Source organism: Panthera pardus, unplaced genomic scaffold, assembly GCF_024362965.1.
Source record: "Panthera pardus isolate Hobbes unplaced genomic scaffold, ASM2436296v1 HiC_scaffold_15, whole genome shotgun sequence".
Lineage (NCBI taxonomy): Eukaryota > Metazoa > Chordata > Mammalia > Carnivora > Felidae > Panthera > Panthera pardus.
In genome coordinates this window covers 52,259,620-52,279,775 of record NW_026526710.1, presented here as the reverse complement: position 1 = coordinate 52,279,775, position 20,156 = coordinate 52,259,620, and the positions used below count along the sequence as shown (strand labels likewise).

General features: G+C 45.5%; 1 protein-coding gene across 14 annotated transcripts in view; it reads right to left on the bottom strand.

Annotated features, from left to right (window-relative positions):
* Window positions 1-20,156, bottom strand: part of FHOD3 (formin homology 2 domain containing 3) — a 469,161-nt gene that overhangs the window by 118,439 nt on the left and 330,566 nt on the right. For 6 of the 14 annotated variants that reach the window (XM_053902586.1, XM_053902585.1, XM_053902587.1 and 3 more), the window contains 3 exons: window positions 6,832-6,933; window positions 3,513-3,866; window positions 3,008-3,082 (listed from right to left, as the gene is read on the bottom strand). The exons of 3 other annotated variants lie outside the window; for them this stretch is intronic. In XM_053902586.1, the coding sequence (XP_053758561.1) occupies window positions 3,008-3,082; window positions 3,513-3,866; window positions 6,832-6,933 (531 nt within the window). The remainder of the gene's footprint in view (window positions 1-3,007; window positions 3,083-3,512; window positions 3,867-6,831; window positions 6,934-20,156) is intronic. 5 more of the 14 variants (XM_053902588.1, XM_053902596.1, XM_053902589.1 and 2 more) reach the window with 4 other exon arrangements.

Genomic DNA, 20,156 nt, shown 5'->3' with positions numbered 1-20,156 from the left:
TGCTGGGGAAGATGAGGTTGCCAAGTTATTTTTATTCCCGTCAAATGTACAGCTCTTAACTTGTACACAGATACTGTTCTTGGAGAACATAAGAGCCATGTTGGACGCCCTCCATAAAAGTCATGTGAATGATCCAATAAGCCCGGAAGTTTAGACCTAGAAGAGACTCCTAGAGAACCTGTAGTTTGAAGGTACTCAAACTGGAGATCACACACTCCTGGAGGCATACAAAGCCATCCTGGAAACAAGAGGAAATGTGTCTTAGAGCCCCAAGTTCCATAGCTGATCTTTTCTTAAAAACGGGTCTGCCTGTGGCCACTGCTAGGGTCTCCAAGTTCTCTTCCCTGCCTCCCCTTCCACGATGGCCTTCCACTCTCAGGGGGAAAAAAAAGCAACACCTTCACTGAGGCCGAATCAATGTGGGGCAATGCTTTGAGCTGAAAAACCTCCAGGGTGCCAGGCAAAGGAAGAGTGTAGGAAAGCCTCACTTCTGAGGGAATTCCTTAAGAAATACTAAGGGGCCCCTGGGTGGCTCAGCCAGTTAAGTGTCTGACTCCTGGTTTCAGTTCAGGTCATGATCTCACGTGAGTTCAAGCCCCATATCAGGCTCTGTTTTTATATATATATATATATATATATATATATATATATATATATATATATATATATATATATATATATATATATATATAAAAGAAATACAGTGGAAGGAGACAGCACTGCTGTACCCAGGAGTAACCTCAGAGCAAGCCTCACATGTCATCTCTATCTACCTGCCCATCTACCTATGAATTGTGTTGAAATGATATTATGGAAATAAAACAAGCATAATGCATTTTCCCACTCCTTTGGTTTTGCAAATACCTGAGCAATTAATTCAAATACCCCCCAGTCTGTCCGGTTTTGCCTCTCAATTCTAGGAGTGAGATGGTTGTCACAGGGATGCATAAGTGCGTATTTGAATTGAAATATGACGTTGGACTTTTTCTGACAGAAATAAGGTCTCATTTGTCTGAGGACAGGCTTTGCCAATTAGGCATATGTAGGTGTTTCCTAAAATTTAATCACTTAAATGTGAAACCCCAAGGTTTTCACAAAAATGAATTTATATATTTTTTTGATGTTTATTTATTTAGGTGTGCCCGGGGGGGCACAGTAGGTCAAGTGTCTTGACTTCAGTTCAGGTAACAATCTCATGGTTCATGAGTTCCAGCCCCACACTGGGCTATTGTCAGCACAGAGCCTGCTTTGGATCCTCTGTCTGTCCCTCCCCCACTTGTGCATGCATACATGCGCTCTCTCAAAAACAAACATTAAAAAAATACTTATTTTATTTGAGAGAGAGACAGAGAAAGCACAGGGGAGGGGAAGAGGGAGACAGGGAGAGGGAGAAGGAAAGGGGGAGAGGGAGAAGGAAAGGGGGAGAGGGAGAAGGAAAGGGGGAGAGGGAGAAGGAAAGGGGGAGAGGGAGAAGGAAAGGGGGAGAGGGAGAAGGAAAGGGGGAGAGGGAGAGGGAGAGGGAGAGGGAGAGGGGGAGAGAGAGAGAGAGAGAGAGAGAGAGAGAGAGAGAGAGAGAGAGAGAGAGAGAATCCCAAGCAGGTTCCTCACTATCAGTGAAGAGCCCAACACGGGGATCGATCTCATGAACCGTGAGATCATGACCCGAGAAGAAATCAGACACTTAACTGACTGAGCCACCCGGGGTGCCCTTTGACAAAAATGAATTTAAAGCATATGTACGACAGAAAGAGCACGTCTTTTACAACTTTAAAGTCACAACAAAAAACTTCAGACAGGCTATTTAAAACTTTGAGGGAAGTTCGAAAATATTCTTAGGTTGTATGTGGGGAGAAAGGGTTGATGATCACAGTTCTAGATTAATTCTTCTTTTTATTAGATGGAACATCTGACACACAGCAACTGGTTCTATCAGTGGTGTGAAAGAGCCATTCTCCAGGTCTGTGTCCGATAAGCCTTCACTCAAGATAAGGCGTAACTTCTTACTGGACACCCAGGCCAAGGGTACCCCAGACACAGACTCTCTGGCAAAAGCATTTTGCTGACAAGGACTTGCCTCAAGAACCCTGGCAGGGAGAGGCCAGGGTTCGAGGTCTGGCATTTGGAGTTATCTGTAGATGACCCCAGAAAGGAAAGAGACAGACTCTGTAAAAGAGAGGCCTGTACAACACACAGGTTAGGACCAGAAGCTGGGCCAGGATGCTTGGGGCAGAAACCACTCCCCACTTCCCTAGCTCTCTGTGCCTCAGTTTCCTCATGGTAAATAAGGGATAGTAATATAACCTACTTCTTAAGGGTTAAGTAATGCTTTGAAATGCTAATTTCATGGAAAGTACAGGGGCTGGCTCATAATAAATAAATGTTATCAATTATTATTACTCTAAGATGGGAGCAGCCACAAGTATGATCAATCATTGACTTTGAACAGTTGATTGTTCAAGATATTCAAACCCTTGGTTGCCCATTCCCCGCTCTGTAGAGCTCCTAACCCAGGCAATAATATGTCGGGCAGGCACACAGGCATGGGACAAGCACCTGCTAAAAATTCCTCGTGCGGTTCCGATTTGCACACTGCCCTCCCTCTGCTCCCCTCTCCAATTGTTGTAAGAATTATTGCAGTGCTCACACTTCAACAATGTAATTGTGTTAATGGCTGTGAAGGGATTCCAAGAGCAACTGCCCTCTCGCAGGGAGCTATGAGCAATCTGTGAAAGAAATATGCATATATTAGAATAAAAACGGGCGCCTGGGTGGCTCGGTCGGATTGTCTGACTTCAGCTCAGGTCATGTCTCACGGTTTGGGAGTTCGAGCCCCACATCGGGTTCTGTGCTGACGGCTCAGGGCCTGGAGCCTGCTTCGGATTCTGTGTCTCCTCCTCTCTCTGCCCCGCCCCCACTCACACTCTGTGTCTCTCAAAAAATAATTTTTTTTAAAAAAAGAATAAAAGCAGAAAGCTGGAGAAAAGAGAGAGAAAATAAAGACACCCACCTATTAGAAGAGAAAGACCGGAAGTTGTAAGGCTCAGAGGCAGAGTATGTGCTCAAATGGAGAGAATCAGAGGGACTGTTAAAGGAAGGAAAATCCCACTCAAAACGCTGCATAGGAAGGGGGCAGAGCACTTCACTGTATTCGGTAGGTCAAACGAGATGCACCCCACACAGTTAGGTGTGAAATGCATAGATTTTGTCAGACCATGCATGTTTTTAAAAACCTTAGGTTTAAAAATCCATTTTTAGTAATTGTGTTAGAACAGAAGACCTCTTTGATTCAAACACATGGCAGTTTTCCTCTGCCTCCTGCCTAAATCCTGGTAATTGTTTAGTTAGTGGCCAGGGAGTTAGTTTACACCACCACCGCCCTCTGCTCAGATTGGAATACACACACACACACACACACACACACGCACAGCAGAGGACAAGCCAGTCAGTACAAGTAACACGCTGTCTCCTTCCCTGGATTAAGCTCACACGGGCCTCCAGGTGGCTGGATCTACCTGCTTTCCTTCTGGGCCTCAGCCTCCTTTTCCTTGGTGGGTAAGGGCGAATCCTCAAAGTCATAGGAGAAGAGGTGGAAGGGGCTGTGGGGCACATAGGGCAGCTTTTCTATGGTCGGTGATGCCTTCGGGGGGCCAGGCACGGAGGAGGAGGGCCGGGAGGCAGAGGCAGGGGTCAGGGGTGGCAGCACGAGGGCAGGCCCAGAGGACTTGCTGCGCAAGGGGCCCCCCACTGCAGTGCTGGCTGGACATCGTTTTCCCTGGGAGGCGGCATTCGAAGCAGTGGGGAGAGCTGAGCTCTGGGGAGCAGCATCCTTTCCAGCAGGGCTCTGCTCAGAGGCAGGGCGAGCCTCTCTGCCGACCCAGCAGGGTGGAGGGCAAACAGGGAAGGAAAGGGAAGTGAAGGTTAGGAAAGAGAAAAAGACACACAAACCCCCCACTACTGCTACGGCCACATAACTTCAGAATCCAGCTATGTTTCTTGAGCTGCAGCATGAAAGCTGGCCGGCCAACAGAAGCTTTGGTTTGTTCAAAAATCCTGGCGCCCTGAGCTTGTCCATCTGGGAGGCAAGACTTGCTGAGCGCAAGGACACATCCTTGCAAACCAGTATGGCATCTGGGCATTTCGGAGGCTTTTGTGTGGAGAATTTAACAGAGCTCCTAAGGCTCTTCTTCAATGGCTTCCCAAGCCTCCCCAGTTTCTCCCCAATGGTTGTGTTGGCACCTGAATTTCCACAATTTGAATTTCATTTCTTTCTCTTGGTCAAATCAAGGTTCTGTCCTCCTAAAAAGCCCAGTCTTAAGGAAGAAGCATCCCCCAAGCCCCATACTTTAGGTCACGGCTTTCAGGTGCATTCTTGAAAGGAAGTATGGAAAAGGAAAAAGAAAAGAGATGCTAGTCTCTTGCCAGGAGTACCAAGAGCCAGCAAGGAGGGACTGGCATGATGAAGTCAAATTTTGCCCATTTCACACTTTTCCCACAACCTATCTCCACGACTAAGCCCATCTGGACTCCTTCAGGCAGCCCAATTCTGCCAGTTATAAAACTTTTCCACCTTCACAGGACTGGATTTGGACCACTTAGATATTTTGAAATACACCCTTATAACCTGAGCATCTCCGTTAAACTCTGCATTTTTCAAAACCACAGTCCCTCTCTCAGAGAACTGGACTCCCAGACGTGCCCATTGGGAATCGGATGGGAGCTGTTTTCTCTCCGAGCTCAGATTCAGAGTTCCCTCTATATAGAAGGGCAGGGACATACCAGTTGCCCTGGCTCGAGGGGAGAATGGGATGAGAACTCACTGCAGTCTCAGCCCAGGTCTGGCACACACACACACAGTGGGGACATGGGGTTGGCATACACAAAGCAGCAGGCAGCAGGCAGGGCAAGCTGTGAAGGACACCAACACAGCAGAAGTAAGCAGAATCTTTCTTGCCACTTTAAGGTCTGGTGGGATTATGCCAGGAAATAAATATATCCAGCTCAAAGTTAATGAGTGCCTTAGTAACTGTCAAGGTCAAGCTCCGGTATGCACAACTTTATTTCCTGAAACTGAAAAGCCTAACTGCAGTTTGTTCAAGGATGCCCTCCAGCATCAGGTCATAAAGAAAACAGACCTTTCAGGGGTGCCTGGGTGGCTCAGTTGGTTAAGTGTCCGACTTTGGCTCACGTCATGATCTTACAGATCGTGAGTTTGAGCCCTACCATCAGGCTCTGTGCTGACAGCTTGGAGCCTGGAGCCTGCTTCAGATTCTGTGTCTCCCTCTCTCTCTGCCCCTCCCCTGCTCGTGTGCCGTCTCTCTCAAAAATAAATATTAAAATTTTTTAAAAGACCTTTCAAAACAGTAAATAACCATCTACCTATGTAAATAACAATCCTATGTAAAGACAGCACATCAGGAGGGATGTTTTGAAGGTTACCCTTCAAAGTCAGATTCTTCTCTCTGGTCCTAGGTGCTGTCCCATGAGACTAGCCAAGGGGGGATGGGTTTGTGTAGGTGAGGCAGAACATGTACATTTAAACACATATGGAGCCATACCAGTGTATTACTGATTTCTACATGATTCCCTGTGGTTAATTTTCAACCTAAGGTGGGACTACCAATGAAACTTCCTCCCTTCCCAGAGCACCCCTAACTGAATACCATTCCCCTCAGGCATGGCAGCTCTAGATAGGCAAGGGGCTCTAATAGCAACCTTTCTTACCCCCCTCCCCCATTCTGACCTGTGTGGCTCACTCTTTGTGACTGGGCCATTCCTTCCCTCTCTCAGCACCTGCACCCTGCTGACTTCTTCCCAGACATTTATTTCCAAAGCAGGGAAACAATCACTAGTTTGTCAGATCACAGAAGATTCCACGGCCCCTGGGAATGGTGGGTGTCTCAGCACATCAAATGGCCACTTTAATGTGCACTGGTGGTCTGGACAGAGAGGCCAGGCGGCAAAGAATCACACCGACTTTGAAGTTGGTAAGAAAGAGGTTTCACCCTAATTTATCCAAGATCTCTTTGATTTTGCTTATTTGCAGAAAAACAGTAAAGGAGTCCATTTGCAGTGGTAATCAATTAAATGAAAAAACATTCGACTTTAGAATTACTTTTGAATACTAGAAAATGAGATTGCCTGCGATCAATTTTTATTTTTTATAAACACATCATTTGGGGAGAATATCTATAAAATTAAAAAATATCTGCAAGGTGCCTGTATCTGTTAACATTGTCTGAAGACAGAAAGCATGTATATTGGAAAGGTATGAGCAGAGGACAGTAAACTCCCTCAAAAGGCCGTAGAACCATGTTACTTATTCTGGGTATGAAAATAAATAACAGGAAAATTTTCTGGGCTGCACGGGATGAAAAAGTACTCCTGTCCACTTGGATAAAAAGCAGAGCTGCATCATTAACATCGTAGCTACCTGTGCCAGTTTAGCAAATATTACATTAGTAAAATTAGTAGGAAGAAGGAGACACATGGAATTATCCTTATTACAATGCTGGAAGAGTTAATAACATTTTCTGATCAGAGATGAACATCCTTCTAGTCACTGTCAATCTAAGCCAAAGCACTAATGAGGAAGGGAGGAGCAGGGTGAGTTTTCCATAAAGCATCCTAAGGAAGGGAAAGTGTGGTTCTCTAATGAACACGTGCTCAGTTATTTCTACAAAACTAGTCTCTCTGTGGCTCCGTGCTCAGGGAAAAGGTTTGCTGGTGGGAGCCAGTGAGGAAGGGTGACCTGAAAGGTGGCTGGCTGCAAACATCTATTAGGAAGGAACCTCGGGCTATTAGTGGGAGCCTGGGAGTGTCCAGGCTCGGTACCTGTCCTTGCCCTGACAGGGGGCATCATCCTCTCTCTCTTCCTCTGAATTGGGCTCCGTGACTGGTTGCTCTTCTTCCTCCTCCTCCTCCTCCTCCTCTTCCCTGAGACAAGGCAAGGCAAAGAGAAATGCACAGAGACAAGATGGAAAAGCGAGGTGAGTGTTACAAACGGGAAGATGAAACAAAAAACCAACCGGGCCAGCTGGCTGAGATGAAAAGGACACAGTCCGAGAGGAGAAAGGAGACAGTTCTGAGATGAGGAAATCTGAATGTGGGCAGAGATACAATAACCCGGCACAGGCCGAATTTCTTTGTCAAGTTGGCTGGCTGGCGCTGCCCTGCTCCCCCCACACACGGTTCCGAGCAGCTTCTGGCCTCGGGCAGGGCCCTACTGTGGTTTTCCTCCTCCACACGGAACCATGCAGGAGTGTCCTTGGGGATGTCCAGCTCCCGCAGAAGGCACAGAGTCCTCACCTCACCATGCTGGTTAGAAACCACTGAGGGTCAGGCCAATCTGGAACTCACCTTCATGGCAGGGTGGGGGTGGGGGGACACATGGTTTACAAGCCACTCCCTCACTCTCAGTGTACGTGGTGCAGGGCACGCTGATCCTGGGGGATGGACAGGTGGCCCAGGTGGAGTCACTACTGTCACCTCTGGGATTTCTCCTGGTGCCTCCAGCGATGAGTAACCGTGAGGGTGGCCTAAGTGCGGGGCCGCCTGCTGTTCCTGGTGGAGGAAGGCTGCCTGCAGCTGACCCACGACCCACGGAGAGCAGAGTGTGGGCCTGGGAGGCGGTGCAGGTAGCAATCCCACGACAAGTTTAACCCTTGGATCTGGTACTGCTGAAGCTCCGCCCTCGCCTTTTGCTAACGGAAGATAGTAAATTCTCACTCTTGCTTAAGACAGTTTAATTTGGGTGTTGTCCTTGCAGCTACATGAGTACAGGCCTCGATAACCGAGTCACTACCCTCCTTTGGGCTCTAAGCCCTGTCAACACCTGACTCCTGTCATGGCCCACACGGAACACCTAGCCCAGGCCCCATGGACATATCAATCCGTTGCGTTCTTGAACTCCAGTAACCTTCACCTTTTGTCACTTCAGCCCCTCCCACCCTGGACCTCACCATCAAACAGAACCGGTCCACCTTGGAGATCTTACATCCAAACCTCCTCCCCCACCCCACCCCTCCATGACCACAAGCCCTCATTCACCCCCTAGCTCTCATTCACCTCCTGCCAGAGCTCCACTGTCATCTCCTCGCGGCCATCCTCTACCCTCTCAATGCTGCCAGCTCCTTCTTGCCCTCAGTCCTCCAGAATTCACCACTCCCCACCCCAGGCATCATTTTCCCAACATCTTCAACCCTTTTGCCCCCCACTGTCCTCTGCTTGTTTTCTCTTTTCACTGAAGTATAAAGTACACTCAGAAAAGTACACAAATCACTGAAGTTTCGCAAAATAAACACATCCATAAAACCAGCACTCCCCTAATGCTCCCTTCCTACTGCTTCCCTTCCCTCCCTCACTTCAGACAGCAGAGGTCAGTTAGCCTGGCCTGGTTTTCTTCTGTCTACAAGGAATCATACCATATCCAGCTTCTTTTGTTCAACGTAACACTTGGGAGACTCATCTACACTGTTATAGGTCATTGCAGACCATTCATTCTCATTGTTATATAACACTCCCTTGTATGAATAGAGCACAATATAGTTTACCCATTCTACTGCTGATGATAACCAGACACTTTTCAGTTTGGGGTTATTTTGAACAGGGCTATTACGAACATTGTAGCACAGGTCTTTAATAGAACACATGTACATATTACTACGCAGTATGTTATCTAGGAATGACATTTATTGGTCATATGATACGCTTGGGTTCATCTTTATCAGGAACTGTTAAACAGTTTTTAAAAATGACCTGGTAGGGGCGCCTGGGTGGCCCAGTCAGTTAAGCGTCCGACTTTGGCTCAGGTCATGATCTCACGGTTCGTGGGTTCGAGCCCCGTGTGGGGCTCCGTGCTGACAGCTCACAGCCTGAAGCCTTTTTCTGATTGTGTGTCTCCCTCTCTCCCTGCCCCTCCCCTGTTCACGCTTTGTCTCTGTCTCAAGAAAAAATAAACATTAAAAAAAATTTTTTTAAATGACCTGGTAAATTTAAATTCCCATAAGTAGTACATGAATACGCTGCCTGCTCTACATCCTTGCCAAGATTTGGTGGTTTTTGTTTTTCTTTTTGAGTTTTGTCTGTTTCATTTTAGCCATCTAATCTGTGTGTAGCAACATCTCACTGTGATCCGAGTTTCCTTTCTCTGATGACTAGTGAAGCTGGGCACTTTTGTCATACTTTCGGGATTCTCCATTCAGATATCCTCTTTTTGAAATATAAGTACTTCGCCCGTTTTAAATCCAGGTTGTATTTTTATTTTTGATTTGTAGTTCTTTATATAATTTGGGGACAAGTCCTTCTGTCATACTTATGTGTTGCAAGAATCTTTTCCCTCCCTGTGGGTTGCCTTTGGACTCACTTCACGGTGTCATTTTTTTATTTGTTTTTTTTTTTTAACGTTTATTCATTTTTGAGAGAGAGAGCGAGAGAGAGAGCACAAGCGAGCATGAGAGGGGAAGGGGCAGAGATAGAAGGGGACAGAGGATCCGAAGTGGGCTCTGAGCTGACAGCAGAGAACCCAATGCAGGGATCGAACTCATGAACCATAAGATCATGACCTGAGCCAAAGTCAGAAGCTCAGGTGCACCTCATGGTGGGATTATTTATTTATTTTTTAAGTTTATTTATTTTTGACAGAGACAGAGACAGAATGCAAGTGGGTTAGGGACAGAGAGAGAGGGAGATACAGAATCAGAAGCAGGCTGCAGGCTCTGAGCTGTCAGCACAGAGCCCGATGTGGGACTCGAACTCACGAGCCGTGAGATCATGACCTGAGCCAAAGTCAGACGCTCAACCGACTGAGCCACCCAGGCGCCCCAGTCATGGTGTTTTTTTAATAAACAAAAATTCTTAATCTTAATGAAGTCCTACTTATCTTTTTTGATAGTTAGTACCCTTTGTGTCCTGGTTTAAATTGTTTTGCCTACACCAAGGTCTCAGAGATATTCCCCTATGTATCCCTCTAAGCTTATTACCAAACTGTCTCCTTTGGGCTCAACAGCTTCTGAGTCTGCACCAAACTGTCACATGACTTGTGTGTGCCATGGCTTTACTCTCATGAGTGGCAGGACACGACCAGGGCAGGCAGCACAATGACCTACTTGGAGGGCCCACTTCCAGAATGCCCTATGGTCAAAGCACTGGCCTTGCCCTCCTATCCAAATGGATGGAGAAGGAAATACTGCCTCACGGTATGCAGGAATTTCTATGCCTGATTTTAGTTTCAGACCGTGAAGAAATTAGTCAAACAGAATCTTTTATGCTGATCATATTTAAGATGAAGAATAAGTTCAGACACTTTTGCTTTTCCCCTCGCTGAATTTTCTCTTAAAGTAGAACTTAACTTTGTTTATATTTGTGCAGAAAGAATTCTGGGCCTTTGGCCCTTGTTTTTCAAATACCACTAGGGGTGTTTTGTTTTTAACTGATGGGGAGTTACTGCAGGGGACAGGTTTACTGTGAACCCAATAGGCACTTTCCTTTTTACAATAGTCTCAAACTGGAGGCCACCCTTTCCACGTTGGAAAAGACACTGAGAGGCCCACAGTCTGACCAATTCTGTAGGGCAGAGTTTTCTTCAAAGCCAACCTTACTTCCCAAATTTGGGTCTCAGGCTGATGTCACATTTCTTAGGCTTCAAAAACCAAACAACCAAACAACATAAACACAACCAAACAGGAGCACCTGGGTGGTTCAGTCAGTTGAGCATCTAAATTTGGCTCAGGTCATGATCTCACGGTTCCTTAGTTCACGACCCAAGTCGGGTTCTGTGCTGACAAGCAAAGAGCCTGGAGCCTGCTTTAGATTCTGTGTCTCCCTCTCTCCCTGCCCCTCCCCTACTTGCTCTCTGTCTCTGTCTCTCTAAAATAAATAAGCATTTTAAAAAAATTAAACAAACAGGACATTGAATGTTGCTGAGCCTTTCAAAAGTACAACAGAAACATTTAAAACAGTATTAAAGTATATTCTAGGACCAAAATACTATGGGTGAGGAAAAGTAAAGCCACAAATTCAGAGAAGGCATTTCAGTACACCTAACAGACATAAACTCATATCAAAAATATACAAAACGTATTTTAAAAATAAAAACACAACTATAAAATTGTGCAAAACATATGATCATAGCCCATAAACATGTATGAAGAGATAGTTTAACCTATCAATCAGGACATATAAATTAAGACCACAATGAGATACCATCTTATCTCTGCTTGGAAAAATTAAGACGTCTGGAAACACCAAGCGCTGAAGAGACTATAGGTCGTCTGACTCACATATTGCTGACAGGAGTGTGCACTTAGGAAAAAGAACGTATATTTTTTATCATGTCAAGTTCAATTCCCGCACCATGAGCCAGCAGTGCCACTGCTTGATGGCACTACTATACCCCAGAGCAGTGCTTCTGACTAGGGTGATTCATCCCCCAGGGGACATTTGTCAATGGAGATCTTTTTAGTTGTCACGACTGGGGAGCAGGTGCTACTGTCTCCTGGCAGGTAGAGGCCAAGGATGCTGCGAAATATCTTGCAAACGTACAGGACCGTCCCCCGCGACAAAGAAAAATTCAGTCCAAAATGTCAGTACTGCCAAGGTTGAAAAACCCTCCCTAGAGATACTGACACACTCGTGCACCAAGATAGGAGTCTAAAAATATTCTCAGCAGCACTTTTTGTAATTGCCAAAAAATGGAAACAACCCAAATGCTCACTGGAGACAAAGACAATCAACAGGTTGCGGTATATTCCAAGCAGTGAAAATAGAGGACTGTTGACTTCACGTGACAATATGGATGAACAGGAGCTGCATAATATGGAGAAAAGAAGCGCAAAAAGGAACAATAAATATGACCTTCCTGAAAGTTCATAAAGGCAAAACTGTAGGGTGGGTTTAGTTACATGTTTGACACTACTACGAAACAACAAAAAACCTGATAACGATAGACAAGATTTCAGAGTGCGGGTTACCCGGGCACAGAGATGGGAAAGACGGAAGTGCATGGATGGATAGAAGTTATGGGAAACGCTCTGGGTTTTTAGCCAGGCCATAGTCTCATTGGTGTCCTTTATACCAATAAGTAAATTGTACACACAAATAAGCTAGAAGAGGGCCACACCTGGACCAGCAAATGATAAAGTACCATAAACCAAAAATTATGCATGATCCAACGCCATACACTTGTGATTTTTACAACAATTTTTTAAAGTTGTAGGTTCACAGTAAAACTGAGATGATGTAGAGATTTCCCATAAATAGGTAACAACAATTTTTTTCAAAAGCAAAAAATTTTAACTACAGGGCAAGAGGGCCCTCTCCCTTTATCCAACAAATATTTATTGAACACTTATTATGTGCAAGACTCTGGTTCCCACCCTTGGAGCTTACAGACCCATGGGGGGAAAGACATTGAACAACTAAATGTACCAAGAAGTATTCACCTGGGGAGTGGGGAGCTGACTGGCCGTGAAAGTGAGAATTCCACACAATGCTCTTGGGGTGAAACTCAGAAGGCCACGGAGGGACTGACCAGAGGACAAGAAGAACTTTTACACATGACATTGCCCTACTCAAGCCTTAGGATTCAGTCCAATTTACCCAGCCAATACTCTAACCCCCTCTACCATCTCTCCAACTTCATCTCCTACGCTCCCTTCCTGTACCTCCCTATTCCAGTCTTCATCAGTCTGTTGAGGTTTCCACCCAATGCCCACGGTATGTCAGCTTCAGGGCCCCTGCAGGAGCCACTTCCCTGACTACAATGACTCCTCCAGCTACTTTTCTGGGGGACCAGACCCCCAGGGACATCCAGGAAATATGTGCTGACTGTTGCTTCTTTGGCACCATGGACCTAGCATGACACTCAGCACAGAGGCACTTGCTAAGGGTGGTCAAAGAACAAGATTGACAAGAACAGGGGCACCTAGGTGGCTCAGTTGGTAAAGCATCTGACTTCGGCTCAGGCCATCTTGCAGTTTGTGAGTTCGAGCCCTGCGTCAGGCTCTGAGCTGACAGCTCAGAACCTGGAGCCTGCTTTCGACTCTGTGTCTCCCTCTCTCTCTGCCCCTTCCCTGCTCACACTCTTTCGCTTTCAAAAGTAAACATTAAAAAAAAAAAAAGATTGGCAAGAACAGAGATATAATCTCAGAGACCTCCCGCGTTGCAGAAGAGAAAGATGAGGTCCAGAGAGGGCAAGTTCACACAACTGGCCAAGAAGACCTCTAGTCTCTTGATATCCAGGCTAATGTCTTTTTTTTTTTTAAGTTTATTTATTTATTTTGAGAGACAGAAGAGAGTGCAAGCAGGGGAGAGGCAGAGAGAGGGAGAGTGAGAATCTCAAGTAGGCTCTGCACTGTCAGCACAGAGCCCGATGCAGGGCTCGAACGCACGAACCATGAGATCATGACCTGAGCCGAAATCAAGAGTTGAAGCCTAACCGACTGAGCCACCCAGGCACCCCCCGCCTAAGGTCCTTCCTACCAGCCAGCTTACCCCCTGAAACCAAAGCAGAATCTCCACTGGTTTCATTGCTTTAGCATCACTGCACTATTCTTCCAAAGCAACTATTCTTCTCCTGCACTGTGCTCAATCCTCCCTCTTGCACGGCACAGACAACATGATACATGGCATACTAGAACAATGGACAAAGCTGCTTATGGGGCCCAGTTACCCCAGACCTGCCTGGTTGCCCTGAGGAGATCAGTGTCTTGACATAAGTATGACACTTGACATAGGTATGACATTTGAGGCAACTAATTGGAAAGCTCTGTCGGAAGGTTTAGATAAGATAAGAAGGTTTAGATAAGAAGGTTTAGATAAGAATGTTTAGATAAGGTTTATATGCTCCATTTAGTTCTGTAAAATGTACATGACTTATCAAAATTAGATGAAAAAGAATCTCTTAGAAATGTTTTGTTAAATTTATGACGGAGAAAGCGTCCCCTTGGGCTCCGTCTGCATCACTCTGTGTTAACAAATACTTAAACCAGTTTGAATTTAGCTTTGCGGTGACTCACAACACTTTCTGTTAACTTTAAGACTGTTTCTAGGTTACCAAGGGCCAAGATGAGATTTGAAAATTTCCAATTAGTGATCTTAATCAGTTAAGACACATATCTGACCAAGTGAAGCAGTGATTTCATTCAAAAATAGTTTTATTAGCCACTTAAAAAAAAAAAAAAAAAGCTTTCCTTAAAAGATTTTTGCCAGCCAAAAGAATGAAAAGACATTTAACTGAGCCCAGCTGTTGCTGATGTTTCCATGGTGAGAACCCAAAGTTAGACAGGAAAGTATTTATTGTCCCTGTAGCATGCAAAGTTTAGAAGGAGTATGAAGCACAGGCCATGGATACCGAATATACCTAAGAACTGGACCACTGGCCAGAATCTTCATGTATAAGCCATTATTTTGTTATTCTGCTTTATTTTTTTAAGTTTATTTTGAGAGAGATAGCCTGCGCAGGAGGGGCAGAGAGAGAGGGGGAGAGAGAGAGAGAATTCCAATCAGGCTCTCCAGTGTCAGTGCAAGGAGCCTGATGTGGGGCTCAAACTTACAAGTCATGAGATCATGACCTGAGCCGAAATCAACAGTTGGACGCTTAACCGACTGAGCCACCCAGGTGCCCCTTGTTACTGTTTCAGAATAAAATACTAATGGATCCAACACACTCCTTCTGCTGAAAACAGTTTAATATAACAGAATTCCAGTCTGTAGAGTATAAACAACAATAGGAAAAAATGCATTAGCTAAGTTGCAACCAATTCAGGTGTAAAGCAAATCAATTCAATGATACCTATAGGCAGTGAGGTGCCTCACTACTTTATGCGGACTTTGATTTTATGTTAAAAAAAAAAAAAAAACCTTTATTCTAAGCCACAGATACTAGTAAACTCTGTTAAATGTCCCTTAGAAGTCTAGGAGAGAAGTGAAACCAGGATAAAGGGAGAATGGAATTCTCTATGAACTTTTGAAAACAGAAGAGACGCCAAGTCCCAGGCTGAGGTTTCAAGATGGCTGCCTCCAGAGGTGAAAACAGCCCTGCCCTGGGTCTGGCTTGGCTTCCTACTTATCTCACCCATACAATAAAGTGGAAAAGCAGAAAGGGAGCCCCCAGCTCTGGCAGCCTGTGAAAGCTGAAGACACATAATCGTGTGGCCATGAGACAAGTTCTCCCATTTCCAGAAGTTACGCCACTACTAGTCTCATATGTGTTTACTGGTTAAGCTTAATTTTAAATATTTCAAGTAATGGCCCCTCTCACACACACATTCTGTGTCATGTTTTTCACAAACGGGAAGAGAAGTATACTGAAGAGTAAAAAACCTTTAGTTATCAATCAGGGCAACAGGATGTGTGTCTTTGAGAAGCACATCCCAAATGTAATCACCATAAGGAAGCCAATGTGTTTCAGAGTTTGTGTGCAGTAATAACTTTCTAACTCATGACTCAGTTTGATTCTAGAATTCTAATGGCCTTTTCACATGCTTTGGACTTGAACCCACCAGAGTCAACTCTTAATATGGCAATAAAGTACACATAATTGACATCTGGAGATAAACCTCAAATCTTATATTTCAGCCAGGGTTTTTCTCAACAACCTCATCTTCTATTTTCTACCCCCTCAAGTCATGCCTCCAAATTACCAAGAGTAACCACATGACCTTGTCTGGGTAGCATTCGCTTTCCACTTCACTGGCCGTCTGCTGGTGAAGATGCCAATGAAGAATGAATTGTACAAAAAGGAGGTAATAAGAAGAGAAAAAAAGAACAGCAAAGGGCCAGAATTACCTACAAAGATTATTGCCAAAGGAACTGGGCACGTGCCACCAGTCCACACGTTACCCTGCATAATCACACAGTTTCCACAATGTTCCGGTTTGGGGCGCAGCCTGGTCCAAGAGGGAGGTCCAGCCCGCAGTGATGACCACTGAGTCTTCCTCTACTGTGGGCCTCAAATTCTCCACGGCAGAAAGAAACCTCAGCCTAGTGATCCTCACCCTTGAGATACATTATTTTAAAATGTTAGTGCTCAGGTCCCACCTTCAGAAATTGTATTCAACTAGTTTGAGGTGTAGCCTGACCATAGGTAATTTTCAGTGCTGCACACGGTTGAGAACCACTGCCTTAGTCCAAGGTACCAATGTTTTTCAGTAGTTCTGCATCAACGGCTACCACCCAGGGTCCCAGGGGCCACTTTTCCTCACCTCCAATCAGATCCCCACCAGGAAGACAAGCATCTCTTCAGATGTGCGTGGCTAAGCTTTACATGCCAAATAACCACCAGACTCTGTGCTTTGGTTTCCAAGATCCTCATGACTTCACCTGTTTTCTCTGCAACCTCATCTCTGTGTCACCTCTCTGTCCCCATCCACACTCTATAATCTTGTCTCCTGAGACTCCTGTTCACTACCCGGGGCCATCAACCTCTTTCCTCACTTTGCCCTGTGAACATGGCATTCCCTCGGCCCAGTGAGTTCTTCTTAACCTTGAAAATACAGCCTAAATGCCAGAAGAGACATCTTGGATGACCTTCATCCTACTATCCTTCTTTCTAAAGAACCTTTTAAAATTAATATGCAATTACAGGAATATCGGCTTCCTTCAAAAAGTCGAATATTACCGGGGAGCCTGGGTGGCTCAGTCGGTTAAGCCTCCAACTTCAGCTCAGGTCATGATCTCGCAGTTTGCCAGGTTGAGCCCCACATCGGGCTCTGTGCTGACAGCTCAGAGTCTGGAGCCTGCTTCGGATTCTGTGTCTCCCTCTCCCTTTCTGCCTCTCCCCAGCTCATGCTCTCTCTCAAAAATAAACATTTTTTATTTAAAAAAAAAAAGGAGAATATTACTGATAAAAATGAAGTCCCCTTGGATCAGAGATAACCACTGCTACAAATCAGGTGAGAAAATAACCAGGTTAAAAAATTTTTAACATATATTATACTACAATCTTTTTATACAGCAACTGACATAACAAGTGGGTTTGTACTTCTGAGATGGTACATTTCCTGTAACCGCTGGCTGCATCCCATAATCTGTTTAGTCCATGTGGCACTTACCTAGCCGTTTCCCCAGCTCTTTGCCCTTATAACTGCTCTTCCTGTCCATAACCTTGTGTCCTTCTGCAAGTTCTCCTCAAGGGTATATCCCCATACCCCTGAGACCCTCCATCACACAGCCCTGTTTACTTCCTTCAAAAGCCCTCTTCCCAAGCTGCACACATTTACTTGCTGCAATAATTACGCGTGCACCGTCCGAGGCTTCAGAAGGGTCATTTGTACCATTTCGGCTCAGAACCAGGAAGGTGGCAGGCACAAGAACATACGAGCTGAGTGAAGAATGCATCAATATGATTCTTCTTTCCTTTAGCCCATCAACTAGTATTTCTGCCACAAACTCAAGGCAGTAATAGTAATATCATAAAATTTCAATACTAAGAAGTCGGTTAATGTAAGGCTACCCTGAAATGACTTGCTCAGTACTGGGGATTTCTCTCCTAGAGGCGTGGTGGCTTGCTCATTTCCTTACAGACATGAGCTATTATGATGTGGACCCAAGTCCCAGCCATTTTTTTTTTCTACAAACACAAAGGTACCTCATCTTGGTTTCATGTTTTTTTCTCCACTTCATGATCAAAATTATTTACCTTTCTATTTGGAAGAGCATTTTACAAAGCTTGTCACAGGTGAAAAAAAAGTTTTTAAGTATCTTCTCAAGTCTAGGAAGTCAGTATTTGTTTCAGTTTGGAGGCTTGGCACGGACAGAGTCACAATACCCTCTGTCCCACTCATACTCTGCCCTGTCCCGAGACCTCTGGGAGACAGATACCTGCACGCAGCAGGCCCTGACCGACCACTTCCCCGTGGGGGCCCATCTCTAGCCATTTTTAGTCTCATGTTTATAAAATCAGAACCACACAGTTGGGGGGGGGGAACTCTCAGGAATGGAACTGTTTTTCTGGGGCAATGTGAATACCGTAGTTGAATATTCCTGAAGTGTGATATAATTGTCTCTGAATTCCTGAGTTAATGTGTCTTTGGGAAGCATGCTCTATCACAATCATCAAAAGGCATTTGGGCTGCAGATACCTGTCCCAGATGTGCCCAGGCTTCCTTGAATTCTCCAGGGCACTCTCAGAAGACAAGGCTGGCTTCCCTCTTGGCTAAGCCTCCCTGGGATCCCTCCAAGGAAAGCAGGCTGGAGGGTGGAGTGTGGGGGGTGGGGGGTGGTGGGGGAGTAAAATTCACTCATTTACTCTTTTTATTTAACACATACTCTAGGGGCGCCTGGGTGGCTCAGGCGGTTGAGCATCTAACTTCAGCTCAGGTCATTATCTCACAGTTTGTGGGTTCGAACCCCGCATCAGGCTCTGTGCTGACAGCTCAGAGCCTGGAGCCTACTTCAGATTCTGTGTCTCCCTCTCTCTCTCTCTCTCTCTCTGCCCCTCCCCCACTCCTGCTCTGTCCCTGTCTCTCAAAAATAAATAAATGTTAAAAAAAAATTAACATACTCTATGCGGGGCATTCTCATGCTAAGCACTTTACCTGGCTTACTCCTTGAATTCTCACAGGGGCTTCTGACGTTGGTACTGTTATTGGATGAGGATCTGAGGCACAGAGTGGGTAAGGAGTTTCCCCAGAGTCACACAGCTAGTAAGCCAGGATCTGAACCCAAGCAAGTAGTCCAACTCTAGCATCTAAGCTCCTAACCACTATGCTACTTCTGCTATGATAATTTCTTTGTGGCTTGGGGGTGGGAAGCGTCTTCTAGGTAAGGACAGGAAGAAGTCACTAATCCTTCCTTCTTCCAGATTCTTTCCTGAACATCCACGGTTTTCCTACTGAATTCATGAGCAATGGTGTGCCTACCAGCTCTCAGTCTTGCCCATCTCACCAAGGCCCCTTCCCACCAGGAGGTTCAATGACACCTTGACGTAGGGCACAATGAGACATATTTGGACCATAACTACATGAGACATATTTGGGCCATGACTACAGCCCATGTTAATTTTGGTCAGTTTTTGAGCTGTAAAAATAATCTCACTTAGAAATAAATATTTTTTCAGCATGAATACAATGCTCCTGAGATCATAGTCAGCATGTTGAGCACGTGCTGTGAGACAAGAATGACATCAGGCCAGGTCTCTCTTTCCTTGGACCTTCCCTCTTCAATTTCCAAAGCCTATTCCCAAAAGGCTCTCTTGCAAAACGAGACCAGCCTCACTTCTGGCCACTCTTTCTTTTCTGCCATGTCAGATTTGGCCTCTTCAAGCTACATTTTCAGGGTTTTATCTCCCTGTTCGTTCAACCTTTATCAATGCAGAAATACCACCAAGCTTCTTCCCCAGACTCTTGTCAAGCAGAGGCAATCGCGTTCCTCCTTGCATGACTGGATTCAAACAGCTCCCTCACTAATCATTAGAACACCCCTGCTCCATTTCCAAAGGGATCCTGGGAATTGCACGAGACAGACACTCACTCTTTGGAGGGGCCACCCATACCCACACCTGCATGGACTACCAAGGAAAATCCAGCTCTGCTAGAAAGGGCTTTGAACATTCAGAACATGGATGGGTAGGTGTGCATTATAGGAAACATGGTATATGTGTAGGTCAAGGGGAAGCAGGCTTGACACTGAAAGAAAATTCCCAAAGCAAGTCAGAGATTTAATGACACACAAGGACCTTTCCTTCTCTTTGAAATGTACTCACTATGGCTCCCACAGTAAAGGCTGTCTCTTCCTGAAACATCGCACCATGGCGGCCCACTCTAGCTTGAAAAATATTCACCCTTGAGAACAACCAATTTCAAGGTTCATTGACTTGAACTTCTTGGCACCAGCACTTCACTAGATGCTGATTCTACACGTTGTTTTCCAGGGCTAGATAACCAGCCACTGCCACGCTCACTTGCTCTTCCCCTGGGTTATGGCGTCTCAGTCCAGACTTCAACTGTCACCTACACGTACTCGAGTTCCAGAAGCGTCTACCCAACTGACTTGTGATGACCCACTGACACACTTAGTGCCCAAAGCTTGCGAAGTGGCCTGACAGCCACCTCATGATGCTGGACCACTGGCTGCCTGGGAATCCCCCACAACCCTTCTTCTCGCCACAAAATGCACTCGCCATCCTGCAAACAACATCCTCCCTGAGTCTCCTCACCTGC